This window comes from Aquarana catesbeiana, linkage group LG01 (assembly GCF_042186555.1).
Source record: "Aquarana catesbeiana isolate 2022-GZ linkage group LG01, ASM4218655v1, whole genome shotgun sequence".
Lineage (NCBI taxonomy): Eukaryota > Metazoa > Chordata > Amphibia > Anura > Ranidae > Aquarana > Aquarana catesbeiana.
In genome coordinates this window covers 38,168,227-38,191,545 of record NC_133324.1, presented here as the reverse complement: position 1 = coordinate 38,191,545, position 23,319 = coordinate 38,168,227, and the positions used below count along the sequence as shown (strand labels likewise).

Here is a 23,319-nt window from a genome sequence, read left to right as displayed (position 1 = left end):
TTTTTCTCATGGAAGGTGATTCTGGCTCTCTACTGGCATGTGGAAGACAATTTCTTGGACTCGCTGGACAGGGCGGTCAGCGGTAAGGTGCATATTACCGCTGACTCATGGTCCAGCAGGCATTGACAGGGATATTACCTAAGTTTCACGGCGCATTGGGGGTGACTCTGCCAGCAGCTGGGAAGAATGCAGGACAATGTGCATTAGTGTTGGAGGTTGTTCCGCCACCATGCCTCCAAAATGCTACTACTGGTGATTCTGACAAACCTCTCTCCTCCAACCCCTCCTCTTCTTCTTCCTCCATGGCCTCTTTCTGTGCTTTGTCCTCGGAACCAGCGGTGCTCCGTAGGCATTCAAGGGGCTACGCAAGTGTGCAGGCCAAAACATGCCATGCGGTGCTTGAGCTGGTGTGCTTGGGGGACAGGAGCCACACTGGGGCAGAGATTCTGTCAGCTCTGCAGGGGCAGGTTCAGAGATGGTTGACGCCATGCCAGCTTAAGCCAGGAATGGTGGCTTGCAACAATGGCACCAACCTTCTCTCTGCCCTCTGACAGGGCCAACTGACCCATGTGGCCTGTTTGGCTCATGTCCTTAACTTGGTGGTGCAGCGGTTCTTGTGCAGGTACCCGGGCTTACAGGATTTCCTGAGGCAGGAAAGTCTGTGTGCATTTCCGCCTGTCATATAATGCCAGTGCTCAGCTGGCTGACCTCCAAAAGGAATTTAACCTGCCCAAGAACCGCCTAATCGTGACATGCCCACCAGGTGGAACCCAACATTGGCCATGCTGCAGCAGCTGCACACGCAGCAGAGGGCCATCAATGAGTACCTATGCGACTATGGCACCAGGACAGGGTCAGGGGAGCTTGTTTTTTTTCCCCATGCCAGTGGGCCATGATCAGGGATGCATTCACTGTCCTGTCACCATTTGAGGAGGCCACAAGGATGGTGAGCAGTGACAGTGCATGCATCAGTGAAACTGTACCCCTTGTCCACATGTTGGAGCACACGCTGCGTTGAATAATGGACAGGGCACTTGAGGCAGAACAGGAAGAGGAGGACTTCCTTACCTCTCAAGGGCCCCTTTATCCAGACAGTGTTCCTGTGTGCCCACCGATCACACAGAAAGAGGATGAGGAGGAGGATTGTGTCAGCATGGAGGTAGAGCCTGGCACTCAACATCAGCAGCAGTCTTTAAGGGATCATATGCAGTCCCAAGAAACCCATGGACTTGTACATGACTGGGAGGAGGTGGCTGCGGATCATGTCATCCTTAGTGACCCAGAGGACTACGGACCGAATGACTCAGCAAACCTACGCTGCATGGCCTCACTGATCCTGGAAAGCCTGCGGAAGGATCCTTGTATTCGTGGTATCAAGGAGAGGGATCGTTACTGGCTGGCAACCCTCCTTGATCCACATTACAAGGGTAAGGTTGCGGACCTTATCTTGCCGTCGCAGAGGGAGCAGAGGATGAAACATCTTTGGGAGGCCTTGCAGAAAGGTCTGTACAACGCGTTCCCAGAGACTGGCTCCTGTTCCTGGACAATTGAGCTACTGGCCTGTCCTGCATCCAGCGTTCTTTCGGAATGCGCATTCAGTGCTGCTGGAGGCTGCTGGAGGCTTTGTAATCAATCATAGGGTGTGCCTGTCCACCGACTCGGTCGATCGACTGACCTTCATAAAAATGAATCAGTTTTGGATCATCACCAGATACCAAGCACCTGATGCTGATGTAACCGAATAATTTTTTTTGAAATGTCAGATTCCTTCAAGACTCCCTATGCTGATGCTGAGTGACTATCCTGTTATGCTGAGTGACTATCCTCTTCCTCCTCAATGATCATGCTGATAGCTTGAAAGAACATTTTTGGTTCTGTTTAACAGGGGCGTGTAATACAATTTTTGATGCAATACTTTGCAGCAGGGCTCGTTCCTGCGCTCCAACTAGAGTATCTGTGAGGGGTTGCAGAGTTGTGGCACCAGCACCACCACCACCACCAAAGGCCCAATTTTTCTGCCCATGTTCAACAGGTGTATGCAATTACAATTCTTAATATAATATTTCACAGCAGGGCCCATTCCAGCACCCACCAAGAGTAACTGTGAGGACTTACAGTGTTGTGGCACCAGCACCAACAACACCACCTCCAAAGGCCCAATTTTTCTGACCCTGTTCAACAGGGGCATGTAATTACAATTCTTGATCTAATATTTCACAGCAGGGCCCTGTGAGGGCTTATAGTGTTGTGGCAACACCAACACCTAAGGCCCCAATTTCTGCAGATTATATAGGGCAGGCCCCTACTTTCAAACATCCAACTTACAAACAACTCCTACTTGCAAACGGAAGGAGACAACAGGAAGTGAGATGAAATCTACCCCTAGGAAGGGAAATTCTCTCCTGTAAGAGCTATTATGGGAAAAACGTTTCTCCTTTCCACTGATGCTTTATCACCAATCCTTGTTTCACTAAAAACCCCAAATTTTCTAAAAACATTTATTATTGGGACATAAAGTGAGGTTGAAATCTTCTGAAGAAGAGCACAGACTGCAAAACAAATGTCACAGGGGTGATAACCGTTCCCTATGTTTTCCAAAAAGCTTAAAATAGATTTTTTTGGCTGGAGCTAAACACTTTAAAAATGTACTAGTTCAAAATTACAAACAGATTCTACTTAACAACAAACCTACAGTCCCTGTCTTGTTTGCACCGCCTGTATACTGCTGTTCAGAGTATATAGGGCCTGGTGGCCCCACACCTTTCCTTTTTTTAATTTGGTTGCAGGGTTCCCCTTAATATCCATACAAGAACCAAAGGGCTTAGTAATGGACTGGGGGGGTACCCATGCCGTTTGTCTCACTGATTTTCATCCATATTACCGGGACCCGACATTACATTAAAGCCGTAAGCAGTTTTAAATGACTTTTATTCCTTTAAAAATGTCATTTTGTGCAGGGACTATTCTAAGCATGGGAAACATGCACCACTTTACAGACTTACTATAGACACCCCCCCAGGTACGATATGTAAAGGAATATTTCACTTTTTTTTCACTTTAAGCATCAATAAAATCACTGCTCCCGAAAAAAAGGGCCGTTTTTAAAACTTTTTTTTGCATTGATACATGTCCCCTGGGGCAGGACCCGGGTCCCCAAACCCTTTTTAGGACAATACCATGCAAATTAGCCTTTAAAATTAGCACTTTTTATTTTCAACGTTCGAGTCCCTTGGACTTCAAAGGGGTTCTACGTTCGTGCGAAGTTTTGGTCCGTTCGCAGGTTCTGGTGCAAACTGAACCGGGGGGTGTTCGGCTCATCCCTAATGGTGAGACCGAGGCCTTGGGGAGGGCACCCACACCTGCTTGTACAGGAAAAGGTTCAACCAAGGGTTAAAAGAGAGAGAGCTGGTGGGGAGGCTAGAACCCTTGTTGAAAGCACCCCACCTCGTGCAATGAGCAGCCCCTGATGCTGGGATCTCGTGAGACTTTTATGGGATTACGGTACCAGAGATTCACAGAAATACCAAGATGTCGGTTTATTGGGCAGTGATTGTCGCTGCTGGATGCACTGACAGGGGGACATGGTTACTGTTTTGGGGGGTCTGAATGAGGTGGAGAGAATGTTATAAATCTTCTTCCTTCCCCCTCGGATTCCCCCAGATTCCCCCTTCGCTCCCCAATTCTCCACCTCTGGGCTGGTGAGTTTGGGGGTGTGATTTCTGACGCGGATCGCAAGCACTGGGGTCGCAGCTTTGTGGACTGACCGTTTCTGTGTCAATCAGTGAGGATTCTCAGAGAGCGGAGATCATCGGAGGGAGAACATGTTTAAACACTTCTCCCATGATTGTCTTTGTTTCATGGACTGTTTGTGGACTGTGATCGGTAGCAATCCTTTGGATTGCCGCTGTTCGCAGTTTCATAAGACGGACACCTAGGTAGAGGAAAGTTGTTGTTAATAGAGAGACATGCTTAATTTTATGTGTATGTGAATTTTGTCTTGTTTTTGGAATTCCAATTTAGAGTATAAGTTGTTTTTCTTCAGAATGCAGATGAATTGCTGGGTAGTTGATATATGTCCTATGATCCTGCCAAGACAGAGAGCGTTGCTAAAATGGGCAGGTGAGAGAAAGACAGAGTAGGGTACTGATCTGTGTGTGGTGCTTTAAGAGGATTGAATCGCAGATTTGGAAAAGAACAAGTTACTCCTATCCAAAGTATTGTTTATCACAATGCACAGAGGTTCATATCCACTCACAGAGATCTGCTATTTCACTTCAGGTGGAAGAGGGGATCAAACCACCAACTAGGCCTTCACTACCGCTTTTGTGGAGAGCATACTGCTATATTTGCATTCCATAGTCAGCGAGTTAGAGAGACTTGCTGAGGTGGAGAATGAATGTTAAAGAAGGATTTGATTCAGAAAAGTTATCTATAAAACTACATGTTTATTGTTAAAATGTTGCAACTATCGTCAGTCTGTTCATGAAAAGTGCTGGGCACATATTAAGCCTACTGCATAGTTAATTGGGAACACTAAAAGGGGAATGTGACACGTCACTGATAAAATTATATGTATTTGATTTGATTTGATTAATTATAATGTTTTTGTTTTTTGTGAGTCTGATCAGATACAATTTCTTTGTGAGTAACATTTCAATTTATACATGGGGTGTTTTGATTGTTTCAGTTGGGCTCTGTTTCCAGATTTGCGATGCGACTTTGTAGTGCGATTTCATGCAACTAGTGAAAACCGTGTGGGAACAAGTCACGACGAAGTCGGAAAAAAGTAGCGCAAGAGCCTTTTTTTGGAGTTGCTGGGACTGGAATCACACCATTTGGAACGGGGAGCCTTGAAGTCTGGTTTTAGGGACTGGTTTATTTGTGTGGTTGTGTAAGTTGTTTAATCTTAACCTTGAGTGGTGTTTTGTGTAGGGAAAAAAATATGTTATAAAACAATAGATTGTACGTTTAAGGGGAAGTTGGGCGACGAGCACATTTGTGGATGTCGAAAAAGAAAAAGAAAAAAATGGGAGTTTTGCATTTTATAGGGACATTGCCTGTTATAAAGCAAGGAAATGTTAATTTGTGCAAATGGGGTTAATTGTGTTTAAGATGTTTAAATATTGATTGGGATTTTAAAATCTTTGATTTTAACCAAATATAGGTTTAAGAATATTATATGCTGTGAAAATAAATAAAGGAAAGTTACATATTCTGGGCGCTACGCCAGAGGAATTGTGGTTAGTAGAGAAAAAGAGAAGTAACTGTGTTGTGTAATCCTATGCACTAGGGAAAATATATATATCGGGCGAGATAAGGATTTAAAAATCTGGAAAAAGGTGTTTAAAGGTGTTCGAGGGAAAAATATGGAAAACAGGTCTAAATGAAGAATGAATGGAATGGCCAAATAAATGTGGAATGAGAAAGTGGTTGTATTGTGTTTAATAAATGCACAGGGTATTATTATCTTAAAGTGTTTGTTTAAAATGTACACAAAGAGTTGTCTCATATTGTGCTTTCTTGTTTGGGAGTAGAGGTAATTGTTCCTGATAGTGTATATTTCCCTAAAAGTTTGGGTTTAAATTAAAAAAGTGATAAAGGGATTTTGGTAACAGAAGGGTGAAATTTGGGAAAAATGATTGAAGAGTTATTGAAATTAGGTAACCAGAATCGAAATACATTGCTGCATATATTGAGTCCATGGGGTACTAAAATGTGATGGGAAGGACTTGTTTGAAATAAGCAATCAGAATGACTATTCTGGATATTTATCTTTTGAAGTCAGTGTCACGTACCTGGTGGAGATTGAGCTGGAGAGAGGGCTTCTCTTGCACCTCCTGTCCGACACCCCTGATAGTGATGACAGGGAGTGAAGGACACAGAGTGGCACAGGGGCCAATGTAGTGGGCGGTACTGGCCGTAACTTGGCAGAAACCAGATGTCTGCAGAGCGCTGGGCAGGCTCTGAGGAATGGAGTCGGGACGTAAGCCAGGAGGTCATCAACAGCCGGACAGAGCAGGTACCGAGATGAGAGGCAGAAGCAGAGACAGGACACAGGCCAGGTTTGGTATACAGATGAGCAGCAAGGTACAAAAGCATCAGGCAGTAGCAGAGTCAAACACAAGCTGGGATCAGGTAGGCAGGCGGAGGTCAAGGACAAGGTTCAGGTGAAGCCAGGTCAAGATACTGGAAGCTGAAACAGATCGGGTAAACAAGCACTAGCTGAAAAACCACTCAGCAAAGTTCATGTGTCAGTGCTCAGTTTAAATAGGCTACTTGGCGCCCATACTTGCACGTGTGCACACGTGCGCAGTGGCGCGCACCTGTGTGCGTGCAGTGGCGCATGCCTGTGCATGCACCAATACAAGTCCTTTACACTGGTGTGCCTGTACTTGTGCGCAGATGCCTGTCTGTTAGCTGGACTTCTCTTACATTGCCCCCCCTCATTGGGCAACCTCTGGATGACCATCTGTAACCTCTTCTTGGGGTGGGCGTTGAAGAACGCCTGTATCAGTTCTTTGGCATAAAGATTGGTCTATGGTTCCCAAGAGTTGTCTTCAGGCCCGTAGCCCCTCCACTTAATTAAAAACTGGATTACGTTCCTTCTCTTCCTACAATCCACAATTGTTTCGACCTCATATTCCTCATTGCCGTTGATAATAGTAGGTGCGGGTGGACCTGACTCATGGCTAGGAAAAGGATCTGCCCTTGCGATTTTTGGTAGGGATACGTGGAAGACGAGATGAATCCTGTAAGTCTCTGGGAGCGAGAGTTCATAGGCAGCCGGATTAATCTGCCTTTTGACAGGAAAAGGGCCGATGTATCTAGGTCTAAGCTTCTTTGAAGGGCATGACAACCTTAAGTTGGCTGTGGATAACCAGACCTTGTCTCCTACTTGAAGTGTTAGGTCTCCTCTTCTTTTCCTGTCAAAAAAGTTTTTATTGTCCAGTTGTGCTTTGGAAATGGCCTCTTGCAATATTTTGTTGTTTGACTGAAGCATACTTATCCTATCCTGGACTGCAGGAACCGGGAGTCAGGCACGATGTCAGGCAAGAAAGCTGGAAAGTAATCATAATTTGCAAAAAACGAGGGCTTGTCCCGTGGCCAAGTGAACGGCATCATTGTTGGTGAATTCCGCCAGGGGTAAAAGAGATGCTTGGTCATCCTGGGCAAAGGATGAGAAACACTGAAGGTACTGTTCCCAGGCCTGGTTTGTGCTCTCTCATGGCCATTCGTCTGGGGGTGATAGGCTGATGAGAAGCAGGTCTCGATCTTTAACATCTTACACCAGAATTTCGATGTAAACTGTACCCCCATGGTCAGAGGTGATACTGCTGGGTACACCATTGAGTCTCACCACTTCCTTGATGAAAGCACAAGCGGTCTCTGTAGAAGATGGGGTTCCTAACATGTGGACGAAATGGGCCATTTTTCGTTAGTCTGTCCACAATCACAAAGATTGTGGTGAATCTTTCGGAAGGTGGAAGCTTGACGATGAAATCCATACGGATCATCTCCCAGGGTCTCTTGGGAATGGGCAATGCCCTTAACAGGCTCCAGGCTTTGGTTTTATCAGTCTTGTTTCTGTTGCAGACCCCAAAGGTACTGACATAATCTTTACCATCAGATCTTAGGTTAGGCCACCAGAAGGTCCGCTGTACAAGCTCCACAGTCTTGGTTATCCCAAAATGTCCCGCCAAGGTGTGGTCTTGGAACAGGCTGAGGATCTTGGGGTGTAAGCTTGGGGGTACAAATACCTTTGGGTTGTGCAAGAACAGCCCCTCCTGTTCCTGGAAACAGACACCTGGTGGTAGAGAATCCCTTGTGGATGCCTGCTTAAGTTGGGTGATTAGGTCTGTTTGTAGCAACATAACTTTGGGCTGGCAGGATGGTGTCTGTCTGGTGGTGTCCTTCCTCTTCTGGATACATGCGTGATAATGCATCGGACCTGCTATTCTTGGAACTCGGTCTGAAGGTAATATGGAAGGAGAAACAGGAAAAGAACAGTGCCCACCTGGCTTGGCGTGGCCTCAGTCGCTTGGCAGTTCTCAGATATTCAAGATTTTTGTGATCGGTAAAGAGCAAAATGGGGTGCGCAGCTCCTTCCAGTAGGTAACGCCACTCTAGGGCTGTTTTTATGGCTAGTAGTTCTCGGTCACCTATATCGTAGTTCTTCTCCGCGGGACTGAGTTTCCTGGAGAAGAAGGCAATGGGATGTAACAGGGATTTTGTTCCTCGACGCTAAGACAGGATGGCTCCCATGGCATTTTCTGAGGCGTCCACCTCGAGGACATAAGGTGATGCAGAGTCTTTGTGCTGCAGAATAGGTGCTGAGGTGAACAGAGTCTTTAACTGGTCAAAGGCTGCTTGTGCTGCAGGTGTCCATGAAAAACGATTATTCTGCCCTGCAAGCTGGGTGATAGGAGAGATGATGGCAGAGAAATTTTTAATAAATTTGCGATAGAAATTGGCAAAACCTATGAATCTCTGTATGCTCTTCCTGTCTGTAGGAATGGGCCATTCGAGGATGGATTTAACTTTTTGAGGATCCATGGAGATGCCTGTAGTGGAAATAATAAGCCCTAGGAACTGAATTGTCTCTTTTTCAAATTGGCATTTTTCAGCTTTTGCAATTAGTCCATGATCTTTTAACCGGCCGAGAACCTTCTTCACATGCTCACGGTGTGCAGAAAGGGAATTGGGGAAAATAAGGATGTCGTCTAAGTAGACAATCAGGAATAGATTAAGAAAATCTCTAAAAATGTCATTCACAAAATGCTGAAATGTTGCAGGAGCATTGCACAACCCGAAAGGCATGACAAGTTACTCGTAGTGTCCAAATCTAGTGCGGAAAGCCGTCTTCCATTCATCCCCTTTGATGATCCGAACTAAGTTATAAGCACCCCGTAAGTCAAGTTTTGTGAATACTGTGGACATCTTGAAGCGTTGGAACAGTTTCGGAACCAGAGGCAAAGGATATCTGTTTTTGATGGTGATTCTCCAAGTTTTCATCAATATACTGATGTAGAACTTTGAGTTCTAGTTCAGAGAGAGGAAAGATGCACCCGAAAGGGATTTCTGCACCTGGCAACAGTTCAATTGGGCAGTCATACGGGCGGTGAGGTGGTATTTATCAAAGACTTCCAGATATTCATGATAGGCAATTGGTATGAGTTGTGACACAGGAGAGTCAGTATGTACCCCAAGAAGGGGTGCAGGTCTTATAGAAATGGGGTGATGGCAGGACTGCTGGCAATAGATGGATGAGAAGGTTAGTTCTCCTGATTTCCAGTTTATCTACGGGTTGTGGGCTTGCAACCAGGGGATGCCCAGGATAATGGTAAATAAAGGGATGGAATAATCTCCAAGAGCAAGTATTCCCAATGACCGGAATCTGATACAGCCAGTAGTGGGTAAGTCTCATGTATTATAGTCCCAGACCTGAGACGGGATCCATCGGCCAGATGGATGGACAACAGGCGAGTCTTTGCTTGCAAAGGGATTTGATGATGTAAGGCAAAGTCTTTGTCTATAAAACAGCTGCAAGCTCCGGAGTCGACTATGGTTGACACTTGGATGACTTTTGCGGGAATATGAAGTGACAGGGACAAGGTGATATGTGCAGCTCTACTCCCTATGGAACAATTGGCAAGGTAGGTAGAGGGTATGGTCCTGGTTCTGGTAGGCCTCACAGGGCAATTTTAAAGATAATGTCCCGCTACCCCACAGTATAGACACCCATCCTCGCAACGTTTCCTCACTAGAGAGTGTCGAATGTAAAAGTCAGAGTTGCATGGGATGCGCCTGCTGATTTTTTGGGGGAAAGGAGATGCCAGCCTTTTCTGCCCTCCTCTCTCTGAACCTCCGATCAAGCTGGATGGTAAGGTTAACAAGGTCTTCAAGGGAACTGGGAACCCCCACACGAGCAAGCTCATCCTTAAGGTCTTCGGACAGGCCAAGGGGAAACTGATGCCATAAGGCTGCATCATTCCAGCCTGTATCAGAGGCCCACAGGCAGAATTCTGTCACATAGTCCTCAGCGGGTCGATGACCCTGGCGTAGAGCATGTAGGGTTGACTCTGCAGTGGTTGAGCGCTGGGGGTCATCGTAGAGCTGAGCCATTGCTTTGAAGAACAAAGAGAGGGAGTTCAAGATTGCGCTGTTCTGTTCCCAAAGCTGATGAGCCCAAGACTGTGAGTCTCCAAGAAGTAGGGATATGGCAAACCCCACCTTGGTGGTTTCTAGTGAGAAGGTTCTCGGCTGTAGAGCAAAGTAGAGCTCACAAGAGTTCTTAAATGCACGGAACTTGTGCCGGTGAACCGCTCTGGTACAGGAACTCGAGGCTCAGGTGGAGGCATAGTTTCTTGAGGTATGAAAAAGTCTGTTCAGACGAGGGGCAGCCAGGTGCGGTAGCAGGTGCAAGAGTTGCCAAAGTAGGACCCATGGGTTGAATGCGATCTTCTAGCTGCTGGTAGCTCTTTTTCAGGGTGCAGACCGCCAGGGTGAAAGACATAAGTTATGAACAGAGCGACTCCAGAAGTGAAGCCCCTCTCTCGATCACCGACATCTGGCTGAGTGGTACTGTCACGTACCTGGTGGAGATCGAGCTAGAGAGAGGGCTTCTCTTGCACCTCCTGTCCGACACTCCTGATAGTGATGACAGGGAGTGAAGGACACAGAGTGGCACGAGGGCCGATGTAGTGGGTGGTACTGGCCGGAACTTGGCAGGAACCAGATGGCTGCAGAGCGCTGGGCAGGCTCTGAGGAACAGAGCTCCGTATCGCTGGGTCAGCAGATGGAGGCATAGCCAGGACGTAAGCCAGGAGGTCATCAACAGCCGGACAGAGCAGGTACCGAGATGAGAGGCAGAGGCAGAGTTGGGATACAGGCCGGGTTCGGTACACAGACAGGCAGCAAGGTACAAAAGCATCAGGCAGTAGCAGAGTCAAACACAAGCCAGGATCAGGTTGGCAAGCGGAGGTCAAGGAGAGGGTTCAGGTGAAGCCGCGTCAAGATACTGGGAGCTGAAACAGATGGGGTAAACAAGCACTAGCTGAAAGACCACTCAGCAAAGTTCATGTGTCAGTGCTCAGTTTAAATAGGCTACTTGGCGGCCATACGTGCATGTGTGCGCGCGCCTGTGCATGTCTGCGCATGCGCCAATAAAGTTCCTTTACACTGGTGTGCCTGTACTTGTGCGCAGGTGCGTGTCTGTTAGCTGGACTTCTCTTACAGTCAGTCATGAAGTGTTGATGATGTAATGATGTTTATCCATCAATGTTTTGTTTGTTGCTGATGATCAAACATATTTGCAAAGATGGGGGACTTCTGAGTCAGAATATGTGTTTGGGTAAAATGTTCTGTCCTAAGTCCATCGGGTCCACTTGTGTCCCGGGGATAGAAGAAGCTAAAGGTGTTTAAGTTTTGTTGAAGTACTGCTGTAATACTGAATTTGGAAAAAATATTGAATCTATATAATGAAAACCTTGGTGAGAAACATTTTCATTCCTGTATGCTTTACTTATGTTTGAGTCAATGAAGAATTTTATTTTTAATACCTTCAATGGTTAAGGCCTGAATTGATCAGGTAGATTCTGTGATTACTCATATCGGATGAAGAGTATCTGCCCCAGCTCCACCATCCCAGCCAGCCAGCAGTTCCAATTTGTCTGTGGATATCAAGTTCTGTCCTTACAAAGAGGCAGTGTTTTGGGGTAGAGAATTCATGTCTGTACATACGAATGATCACAGAATTGAACCAAAGGTTTTGGGAAAAGTTGAGGAGAATGAGGGTTATAATGTGGACATTTCCTTTTCCTTCCTTTTTTGCGAATTTAATGGACATTCAGAAGCTATCCAAGAAACTTTTCTTTTTGTGTATTTCTTTGGAACTATTTTTATCTGGCCTAAAGGCTGTCATGTCCCTCCCACTTGTTTTTATGGACTGTCATGCCCCTTACTCCCCTTTTGCATTCCATGGACAATTGCTATGCAGCTGAGATTACGTGTTTAGTGTTTGCTATTTTTGCATGTTTAAGAAGGTGGTCCAGGTGAGGGTTGGGGGCATATTGGGATTGTTGTTGCAGTGTGCTCAGGACATGCTCGACCACTTCAGTGTGTAGGATGGTTTTAAACTGCAGTTGTTGGATAATGTTTCAAGGGATGCTGGCATGAGCACTGTACTATATATGTATTGGTTCACATGTCATCCGCCAGCCTCTGTGGGGGGGCCCTTAAGGTTATATGTGGCCCACCCGATAACACCACTCATTAGACATAGAGGGGATGTGTATTCAACAAAGTCTGAGGGGACTCCACAGTGTTTGACACCTCAGATTGTGCAACTTATATACGTTATCATATTATGATTGGCTAATGATAAAGTATATAAGTTGTATACCTGCCCAGAATTAAACCAGATAGCTTTTGAACATCAACTTTGACTCATCTCTTCTTGTGCTCACAAAGAAGCTATCTCCTCAGTACTGCAGTGCTGAGTGGTTCTTGTGAGTGTGGTAATTGCCATGATTATACCTATCTGGTCTTGTCAGATATATAGAAATACCGTTTGATTCCACTTCACCTTTTTATATATGTATGGGACAGGGGGAGAGGCATAGTAATTATCCCAAACTTCTTAATGTATTGCTTTTATTTTTATTGTACCACACCAATTTTAGTTCTGACCTCAGGCCTCTGCTTCAGGCCCAAGACCTCTTAGAGGCATAATGTTTTCTATACTTTGTGATGAATGTTAATAGTTGTTTTTATTATACGATGCCGAATGTCTTTCAACTGTTCAAACATTTTCTGTCATGCATTGTAGTTTCTTAAGTTGCAATCACATTTCTTTTAGATACTCAAAAAAAAATCTAATTAAAAAAATAATAATATATTTACCATTCCATCATACAATTTCCCAAAACAAAAACTGCCCTTATAGGGGAAATGAAAATCTGGTAAAATTTGGTAAAAACAAGAATGAATAAAAGCCATAGAAAATACCACAAAGTGGCAACAAATTCATTCCTGGATAGCAGTATTTAATAGCATAGTTAGTCAGAGCGAACCCAACTGGTCACAATACACATTAACAACAGCACAAGGCATTATGCAGCTCTCCACTTTCTCCATTATCGGGTACTACAGATCTGGGAGAATATAGTATGTCCAGTACTGAAACACACTTTAAACACATGAAACACATGGCGGCCCTGTGTAGTGTGTGTTCCGGCGTTGAGAGAGAGATAGATAGACAGAGAGACAGTGTCATTTGATTTAAGTTAGATAGATTAGGCAGGACAGTCAGTGAGTTAGCTGCACTTACATTGTATTGTGTGTGTATATATATATATATATATATATATATATATATATATATATATATATGCATCCCAGGTGTTGCGTGTGTATGTGTGTGTGTATATATGTATGTATATATATATATATATATATATATATATATATATATATATATATATATATATATATATATATATATATATATATATATATACACTGTATTCAGTTTAGCTAGATCCTTTCCTCTTATCTTGCTACTGACAGGCAGGCTTGTGTTGTTACAGTATTTACAGCTACCTGAAGAAAATTTCTGGTGTTCTTTTGATCCTATTAGTAACACAGTCAGGCAGCTAGACTATTTACGGTCAGTGTAGTGTGTCCTCCTCACAGTGTTCAGTTAAAGCTACAAGTTAGTTTAGTGAGACCTCTGCACAGTGTTCAGTTAAAGCTACAAGTTAGAGTAGTGCGTCCTCTGAACAGTGTTCAGCTAAAGCTCCAAGTTAGTGTAGTGCACAGTAATCAGCTAAAGCTACAAGTTAGGGTAGTGCGTACTTCTCACAGTGTTCAGCTAAAAGTTAGTGTAGTGTGTCCTCCTCACAGTGTTCAGCTAAAACTAAAAGTTAGTGTAGTGCGACCTCTGCACAGTGTTCAGCTAAAGCTACAAGTTAGTGTAGAGCGTCCTCCTCACAGTGTTCAGCTAAAACTACAAGTTAGTGTAGTGCGACCTCTGCACAGTGTTCAGCTAAAGCTACAAGTTAGTGTAGTGCGTCCTCCTCACAGTGTTCAGCTAAAACTACAACTTAGTGTAGTGCGACCTCTGCACAGTGTTCAGTTAAAGCTACAAGTTAGTGTAGTGCGTCCTCCTCACAGTGTTTAGCTAAAACTACAAGTTAGTGTAGAGCGACCTCTGCACAGTGTTCAGCTAAAGCTACCTGTAGAAGGTTGGTGGTGTTTTCCTGATCCTATCACTACCGCAGGCAGCTAAATAAGCTACAAGTTATTTTTTTGCAAGCTCTGCACAGTGTTCAGCTAAAGCTACCTGTAGAAGGTTGGTGGTGTTTTCCTGATCCTATCACTAACGCAGGCAGCTAAATAAGCTACAAGTTAGTTTTTTACGAGCTCTGCACAGTGTTCAGCTAAAGCTACCTGTACAAGGTTGGTGGTGTTTTCCTGATCCTATCACTACCGCAGGCAGCTAAATAAGCTACAAGTTAGTTTTTGCGAGCTCTGCACAGTGTTCAGCTAAAGCTACCTGTAGAAGGTTGGTGGTGTTTTCCTGATCCTATCACTACCGCAGACAGCTAAATAAGCTATAAGTTAGTTTTTGCGAGCTCTGCACAGTGTTCAGCTAAAGCTACCTGTAGAAGGTTGGTGGTGTTTTCCTGATCCTATCACTACTGCAGGCAGCTAAATCAGCTACAAGTTAGTGTAGTGCGTCCTCCTCACAGTGTTTAGCTAAAACTACAAGTTAGTGTAGAGCGACCTCTGCACAGTGTTCAGCTAAAGCTACCTGTAGAAGGTTGGTGGTGTTTTCCTGATCCTATCACTACCGCAGGCAGCTAAATAAGCTACAAGTTAGTTTTTTGCGAGCTCTGCACAGTGTTCAGCTAAAGCTACCTGTAGAAGGTTGGTGGTGTTTTCCTGATCCTATCACTACTGCAGGCAGCTAAATCAGCTACAAGTTAGTGTAGTACGTCCTCCTCACAGTGTTCAGCTAAAACTACAAGTTAGTGTAGTGCGACCTCTGCACAGTGTTCAGCTAAAGCTACAAGTTAGTGTAGTGCGTCCTCTGAACAGTGTTCAGCTAAAACTACAAGTTAGTGTAGTGCGACCTCTGCACAGTGTTCAGCTAAAGCTACAAGTTAGTGTAGTGCATCCTCCTCACAGTGTTCAGCTAAAACTACAAGTTAGTGTAGTGCGACCTCTGCACAGTGTTTAGCTAAAGCTACCTGGAAAAGGTTGGTGGTGTTTTCCTGATCCTATCACTACCGCAGGCAGCTAAATAAGCTACAAGTTAGTTTTTTTGCGAGCTATGCACAGTGTTCAGCTAAAGCTACCTGTAGAAGGTTGGTGGTGTTTTCCTGATCCTATCACTACCACAGGCAGCTAAATAAGCTACAAGTTAGTGTAGTACGTCTTCCTCACAGTGTTCAGCTAAAACTACAACTGTGTTGGACGTGGAGACGGTGCATCCTCATCAGCACGTGGTCGTGGGACACGCTTGGCCTGTTTTTCGGCAGCTGGCCGTGTTGAGCCGCAACATGCGGGAGACTTGGTCGAGTGGATGACCAAGCTGTCCTCATCCCCCTCATACTCTCTCACTAATGCTCAGGGTACTTTGTCTGGCAAAGCAGCTGCCAATGCGGCCTCTTTCCTTGGCTCAATGGCATCAGTTACTCCTTCCCTAGCCCCACCATGTCCTCCTGAGGAGTCCCTCGATCTGTTTGACCACAGTGTTGGGTACATGCTCCAGGAGGATGCCCAGCATTTAGAAAGCTCTGATGATAATAATGAGCTAGATGAAGGCAGTAACGTGAGCACGGACAGAGGGGGTACCCAAGAAGGACAGCAATCCGGCAGTCATGCTCCCCCTGCTGCAGCATACTGCCAGGTTTGCTCCAGTGATGAGGAGGGAGGGGATGATGAGGTCACTGACTCAACGTGGGTGCCTGATAGGAGAGAGGAGGAGGAGGAGGAGGCACATCACCAACAAGGCAGGATGCCCTCCAGGGGCCAGCCTAAGGGCAGCAAACTGACTGCATCACACTGCAAATCTCCGCATGTGCAGGGCGCTGCTGTCTCTGCGCATTATTTGAAAAGTTCTTTGGTGTGGGCCTTTTTTGAGATGAGTGCATCAGATCGCACCGCTGCTATTTGCAACATATGTCTCAAGCGTATCTCGCGTGGCCAAAACATCTCCCGCTTGGGCACCACATGCTTGACCAGACATATGTTGACCTGCCATGCAGTTCATTGTCAAGCGTATCTAAAAGACCCACACCAAAGAACAAAGAGAACCTCTCCTTGCTCCTCATCAGCTGAGATCTCCAACCCCATTATACCTTCAGTCCTCTCTGAGACCTGCACTGAGAGGAATGAAGGTGTAGAATTAGGTGTGTCACAGCCAAGTACTTGTGGGCAATCTGCTTTCAGTACACCGACGTCTGATTGTACCAGGCAAATTTCCCTGCCCCAGCTGCTGCACCGCCGAAAGAAGTTTGCTCCCAGCCATCCACATGCCCAGCGGTTGAATGCTAGCTTGGCAAAATTGCTAGCACTTGAACTGCTACCTTTTCAGTTGGTAGACTCTGCCCCATTCCGTGAGTTTGTGGAATGTGCGGTTCCTCAGTGGCAGGTACCAAAACACCCCTTTTTGTCACGGAAGGCGATTCCGGCTCTCTACCGGCGTGTGGAAGGCAATGTCTTGGCCTCGCTGGACAGGGCGGTCAGCGGTAAGGTGCATATTACTGCTGACTCATGGTCCAGCAGACATGGACAGGGACGTTACCTAAGTTTCATGGTGCATTGGGTCACTCTGCTGGCAGCTGGGAAGGATGCAGACAAGGTGCAGTAGTGTTGGAAGTTGTTCCACCACCATGCCTCCAAAATGCCACTACTAATGATTGTGACACACCTCTCTCCTCCACCCCTCCTCTTCTTCTTCCTCCATGGCCTCTTCCTGTGCTTTGTCCTCGGAACCAGCGGTGCTCTGTAGGCATTCAAGGGGCTACGCAAGTACGCAGGCCAAAAGATGCCATGCTGTGCTTGAGGTGGTGTGCTTGGGGGACAGAAGCCACACTGGGGCAGAGGTTCTGTCAGCTCTGCAGGGGCAGGTTCAGAGGTGGTTGACGCCACACCAACTTAAGGCAGGAATGGTGGTTTGCGAGAATGGCACCAACCTCCTCTCCGCCCTCCGACAGGGACAACTGACTCATGTGCCCTGTTTGGCTCACGTCCTTAACTTGGTGGTGCAGCGGTTCTTGGGCAGGTACCCGGGCTTACAGGATGTCCTGAGGCAGGCCAGGAAAGTCTGTGTGCATCTCCGCCAGTCATATAATGCCAGTGCTTGGCTGACAGACCTCCAAAAGAAGTGTAACCTGCCCAAGAACCGCCTAATCTGTGACATGCCCACCAGGTGGAACCCAACGTTGGCCATGCTGCAGTGGCTGCACACGCAGCAGAGGGCCATCAATGAGTACCTGTGCGACTATGGCACCAGGACAGGGTCAGGGGAGATTGTTTTTTTTTCCCACGCCAGTGGGCCATGATCAGGGATACATGCACTGTCCTGTCACCATTTGAGAAGGCCACGAGGATGGTAAGCAGTGACAGTGCATGCATCAGTGATACTGTGCCCCCTGTCCACCTGTTGGAGCGCACGCTGCGTGGAATAATGGACAGGGCACTTGAGGCAGAACAGAGGCAGGAAGAGGAGGACTTCCTTAGCTCTCAAGGCCCCCTTTATCCAGACAGTGTTCCTGCGTGCCCGCCGATCACACAGGAAGAGGATGAAGAGGAGGAGGAAGAGGTTGAGGATTGTGTCAGTATGGAGGTGGAGCCTGGCACTCAGCATGAGCAGCAGTCTTTAAGTTATAAGTCCCAAGAAACACATGGACTTGTACGTGGCTGGGAGGAGGTGGCTGCGGACCATGTCGTCCTTAGTGACCCAGAGGACTCCGGACCGAATGCCTCAGCAAACCTACGCTGCATGGCCTCCCTGATCCTGCAAAGCCTGCATAAGGATCCTCGTATTCGTGGTATCAAGGAGAAGGACAAATACTGGCTGGCAACCCTCCTTGATCCACGTTACAAGGGTGAGGTTGCGGACCTTATCTTGCCATCGCAGAGGGAGCAGAGGATGAAACATCTTTGGGAGGCCTTGCAGAAAGGTCTGTGCAATGCGTTCCCAGAGACTGGGAGGTTACAAACTCCTGTTTCTGGACAAAGTGTTGCTGAGGCTTCGGTCAGTCAAAGAAGGAGCGGTGGAGAGGGTGGCCGTCTGACCGATGCATTCAGACAATTTTTTAGTCCGCAGCCCCAAGGTATGATCGGTTCCAGCAACCATCGCCAGCGTCTGTTTTACATGGTGCAGGAATACCTATGGGCAAGATCTGACTTGGACACCTTTCCCACCGAAAATCCTCTGGGTTACTGATTCTTGAGGATGGATCACTGGCCAGAGCTTGCACAGTATGCAATTGAGGTACTGGCCTGTCCTGCATCCAGAGTTCTTTCAGAATGCACATTCAGTGCTGCTGGAGGCTTTGTAACCGATCACAGGGTGCGTCTGTTCACCGACTCGGTTGATCGACTGACCTTCATAAAAATGAATCAGTCTTGGATCACCACCAGCTACCAAGCACCTGATGCTGATGTAACCGAATATTTTTTTTAAAATGTCAGATCCCTTCAAAGACTGCCTATGCTGATGCTGAGTGACTATCCTGTTATGCTGAGTAATTATCCACTTCCTCTTCAATGATCATGCTGATAGCTTGTAAGAACATTTTTGATTCTGGGCACCGCCACCAGTGCCTAAGGCCCAATTTTTAAGCCCCTGTTTAACACAGGCATGTAATTACAATTTTTGATGCAATACTTTGCAGCAGGGCTTGTTCCTGCGTTCCAACTAGAGTATCTGTGAGGGGTTGCAGTGTTGTGGCACCAGCACCAGTGCCTAAGGCCCAATTTTTCAGCCCCTGTTTAACAGGGGTGTGTAATTACAATTTGTGATGCAATTCTTTTGCAGCAGGGCTCGTTCTGCGTTCCAGCTAGAGTATCTGTGAGGGGTTGCAGTGTTGTGGCACCTGCACCAGTGCCTAAGGCCCAATTTTTCAGCCCCTGTTCAACAGGGACATGTAATTAGAATTCTTGATCTAATATTTCACAGCAGGGCCCGTTTCTGCGCCCACCAAGATTAACACTGAGGACTTACAGTGTTGTGGCACCAACACCACCACCACCAAAGGCCCAATTTTTCAGCCCCTGTTGAACAGGGGCATGTAATTAAAATTCTTGATCGAATATTTCACAGCTGAGCCCGTTTCTGCGCCCACCAAGATTATCTGTGAGATCTTACAGTGTTGTGGCACCAGCACCACCACCACCAAAGGCCTAATTTTTCAGCCCCTGTTCAACAGGGGCATGTAATTACAATTCTTGATCTAATATTTCACAGCAGGGCCCGTTGCAGCGCCCACCAAGAGTAACTGTGAGGACTTATAGTGTTGTGGCACCAGCACCACCATCACCAAAGTTCCAATTTTTCTGGCCCTGTTCAACAGGGGCATGTAATTGCAATTCTTGATCTAATATTTCACAGCAGGGCCCTGTGAGGACTTACAGTGTTGTGGCCACAACAACACCTAAGGCCCAAATTTCTGCTGAGTATATAGGGCAGGCCCCTACTTTCAAACATCCAACTTACAAACGACTCCTACTTGCAAACAGAAGGAGACAACAGGAAGTGAGATGAAATCTACCCCATAGGAAGGGAAATTCTCTCCTGTAAGAGTTAATATGGGAAAAATGTTTCTCCTTTCCACTGATGCTTTATCACCAATCCTTGTTTCACTAAAAACCCCAAATTTTCAAAAAACATTTGTCATTGGGACAAAAAGTGAGGTGAAATCTTCTGAAGAGGAGCACAGACAGCAAAACAAATGTCACAGGGGTGATAACCGTTCCCTATGTTTTCCAAAAAGCTTAAAAACAGATTTTTTAGCTGGAGCTACACTTTAAAAATGTACCAGTTCAAAATTACAAACAGATTCCACTTAACAACCAACCTACAGTCCCTGTCCTGTTTGCACTGCCTGTATACTGCTGTTCAGCGTATATAGGGCCTGGGGGCCCCACGCCTTTCCTTTTTTAATTTGGGTGCGGGGTTCCCCTTCATATCCATACAGGACCCAAAGGGCCTGGTAATGGACTGGGGGGTACCCATGCCGTTTGTCTCACTGATTTTCATCCATATTGCCAGGACCCGACATTACATTAAACCCACAAGCAGTTTTAAATGACTTTTTTTCCTTTAAAAATGTCATTTTGTGCAGGGACTGTTCTAAGCACGGGAAACACGCGCCACTTTACAGGCATACTATAGACACCCCCCAGGTACGATATTTAAAGGAATATTTCACTTTTTTTCTTTTTTTTTACATCATTAAAATCACTGCTCCCAAAAAAGTCCGTTTTTAAAACTTTTTTTGCATTGATACATGTCCCCTGGGGCAGGACCCGGGTCCCCAAACCCTTTTTAGGACAATACCATGCAAATTAGCCTTTAAAATTAGCACTTTTGATTTCGAACGTTCGAGTCCCATAGACGTCAATGGGGTTCTAACATTCGTGCAAATTTTCGGTCCATTCGCAGGTTCTGGTGCAAACCGAAACGTGTCCTAGCAAAAATGTTTATTTTGTTTCCACCCTGCAAGCATAAAACGGGAGAAGAATCTGATTGTTCCTGGTAACAAGGATTGTTCTTCCTTCAGATACTTTCATGCAGGAGGCGCCTGTTGTGAAAACCCAGAATTTAAGAACAGATATCAACAGCAAAGCTGATTGGTAGAGTAGGATTCTTAACATGCATATGCGTGATTTTATTGCTCATATTTCAACAATTTCAAATGGATTAGTTTTACGGTTTCCCTTACAGTTCATGACAGCCCTACAACTACCAAAGATTTTACTTAAAAATAAATAATGTTGTTTGTGTTATGCTTTACCTGTATTTTATACAAACCAAATATCCTCTTGTTGTTGATCAAAGAAGACAAGTGAATCTAGAGGGGGATATTGATAATGTTTATGATTTCTTTAATAGGTTTCTGCTCCCATTTGTTCATTCCAAAATCAACCTATTTTCAAACCAAAGTATTTTTTTCTTTAAGAAAGGGGATGGGTGACAGTGACAGGGGTGGGTGACAGTGACAGGGGTGGGTGATGGTGAAAAAAAAAATTTATTCACACAATAGTGCTCAACACTACATGTAAATAGTGTCAAAATCACCTAAACTTTACATAAAATATATTAACAAATCAATAAAATTAGAAAAAACTAAATTAAAATGAACAATGTGCAACATTTTGTGCGTGTAACAGACAGCCCTTAAGGTAACTCAAATTCACAATGAGTCCATCAAACTTATCATTTCTCCATCATGCGAATTATGATACCATATGTTCCACCACCAATGTGATTCGGTGACACCAACTCCCTATGGGATTGCACTCACCAGATCCTATTGTCTTTCATTCTCATGAAAAGGCAAAAGTGCTTAATTGTTAATCAGTCATCATTTGATTATAACACCCTCAGATGGATGAATCTCATCACACCGCATATGTGTGCAAGAAAAAAAGGAAGGCTTCCAATAGTGCATTAATTCAATAAAATGTTATTTATTAAAAATTATACCACTCACATTTAAAACTCTTGTAATTGTCTGTTACAGGCACTACATTTTGCACATTGCTCATTTTAATTTAGTTTTTTCTCATTTCATTGATTTGTTAATATATTTTTATGCAAAATTTAAGTGATTTTGAGATTTACATGTAGTGTTATACGCTACGGTGTGATTAATTATTGGTTTATACAATAATATTATTAGCCCAATTGGTGATAGTTGTTTGGTTTTTAAGTAGCAGCATTTATTAATATTATTAATATTTTTATTAGAAAGGATACAGTCTTTAGCGCGGTGTATTAATTTAATGAATTAATACAGATCTTTTTTTTTATTTGCACACATAAAAGAAATCTTCATTTTTAGTTATAAAATTATCTCAACGTCCCCCGGAACATAATATATTTTCTGAAAGCAGAGGCCTAGTAGAACACAAATCTGTGTATTCTGAAAGTAGAGAGTCTCGCTGCCAGAATACATTGTTTCAATGGGGAGGATTTAAAGTGATTGCTTTTACAACAACAAAAAGTAAACAATTGCTCCATCCACACAAACAGAGCAGATGGAGGAATCCCCACACTTTTCAGCTTTAAAGAAAAGACTCTTCCAGCACCTTCTCCAACACCCTGACACTGTTATAGATTGTTACAAATTTTGGCACCGTCACCCATCCCCTGTCACCGTCACCCATCCCCTGTCACCGTCACCCATCCCCTGTCACCATCACCTACCCCCCCTGTCACTGTCACCCACCCCTGTCACCGTCACCCATCCCCTGTCACCGTCACCCATCCCCTGTCACCATCACCTACCCCCCTGTCACTGTCACCCATCCCTGTCACCATCACCTACCCCCTGTCACCATCACCCATCCCTGTCACCTTCACCCACCCCCTGTCACTGTCACCCACCACTGTCACGTCACCCATCCCCTGTCACCATCACCCACCTCGGTCACCGTCACCCACCCCCTGTCACTGTCACCCACCCACTGTCACCCATCCCTGTCACCTACCCCCTGTCACTTTCTGGACAGCTTGGTTTGCATGTAAATGAGAAGACATTCTATATACATTCTTATAATATTTCCATCACATGTATTTCTTCCAATCATTTTGTAAAGTCCTATGTGTTGTTCTTTGTCACCCTGATCACATTTTTCTCTTCTTAGCAAGTAAGTTACACACCTGTATATCTTTTCTTCAGGTAAATTGGGATTATCTTCTTTTGTCCTCACAGTGAACACTCCTCCAATGATCAAATCTCCATCCTGAAAATATTGGAACTCATTAAATACATCAGTAAAATGAAGGGTACAGGCTGGACTCTGCATTCCTGATCTCCAGAGTGTCATACATTGCAGGATCACACAGAACTGGAAGATGTAGGTATATGATATGACCATAGCTCCGATCACTGGGTTCTTCTTAGATTAAAGCCTATAATTCTCCATTGTGACACAGACCTCTGCAGCATGGGTATCACAATGACAATACAATGAGATGGCTTCTCTCCCCTCCTTTTATACAGTTCAGTACCATACATCTCTCTTTGTTTTCAATATACTGACATCATCTTCTTATCGCCTTTTAGTTGTTTGCGCAGG

The 23,319-nt window shown here is 45.2% G+C and overlaps 1 protein-coding gene across 1 annotated transcript in view; it reads right to left on the bottom strand.

The window, feature by feature from the left end:
* Positions 1-23,118, bottom strand: part of LOC141118317 (vomeronasal type-2 receptor 26-like) — a 153,674-nt gene extending 130,556 nt beyond the window's left edge. Inside the window, exon 1 of the mRNA XM_073612014.1 lies at positions 22,901-23,118. Coding sequence (XP_073468115.1) covers positions 22,901-23,118 — 218 coding nt within the window. The remainder of the gene's footprint in view (positions 1-22,900) is intronic.
* Positions 23,119-23,319: the final 201 nt, after the last annotated feature.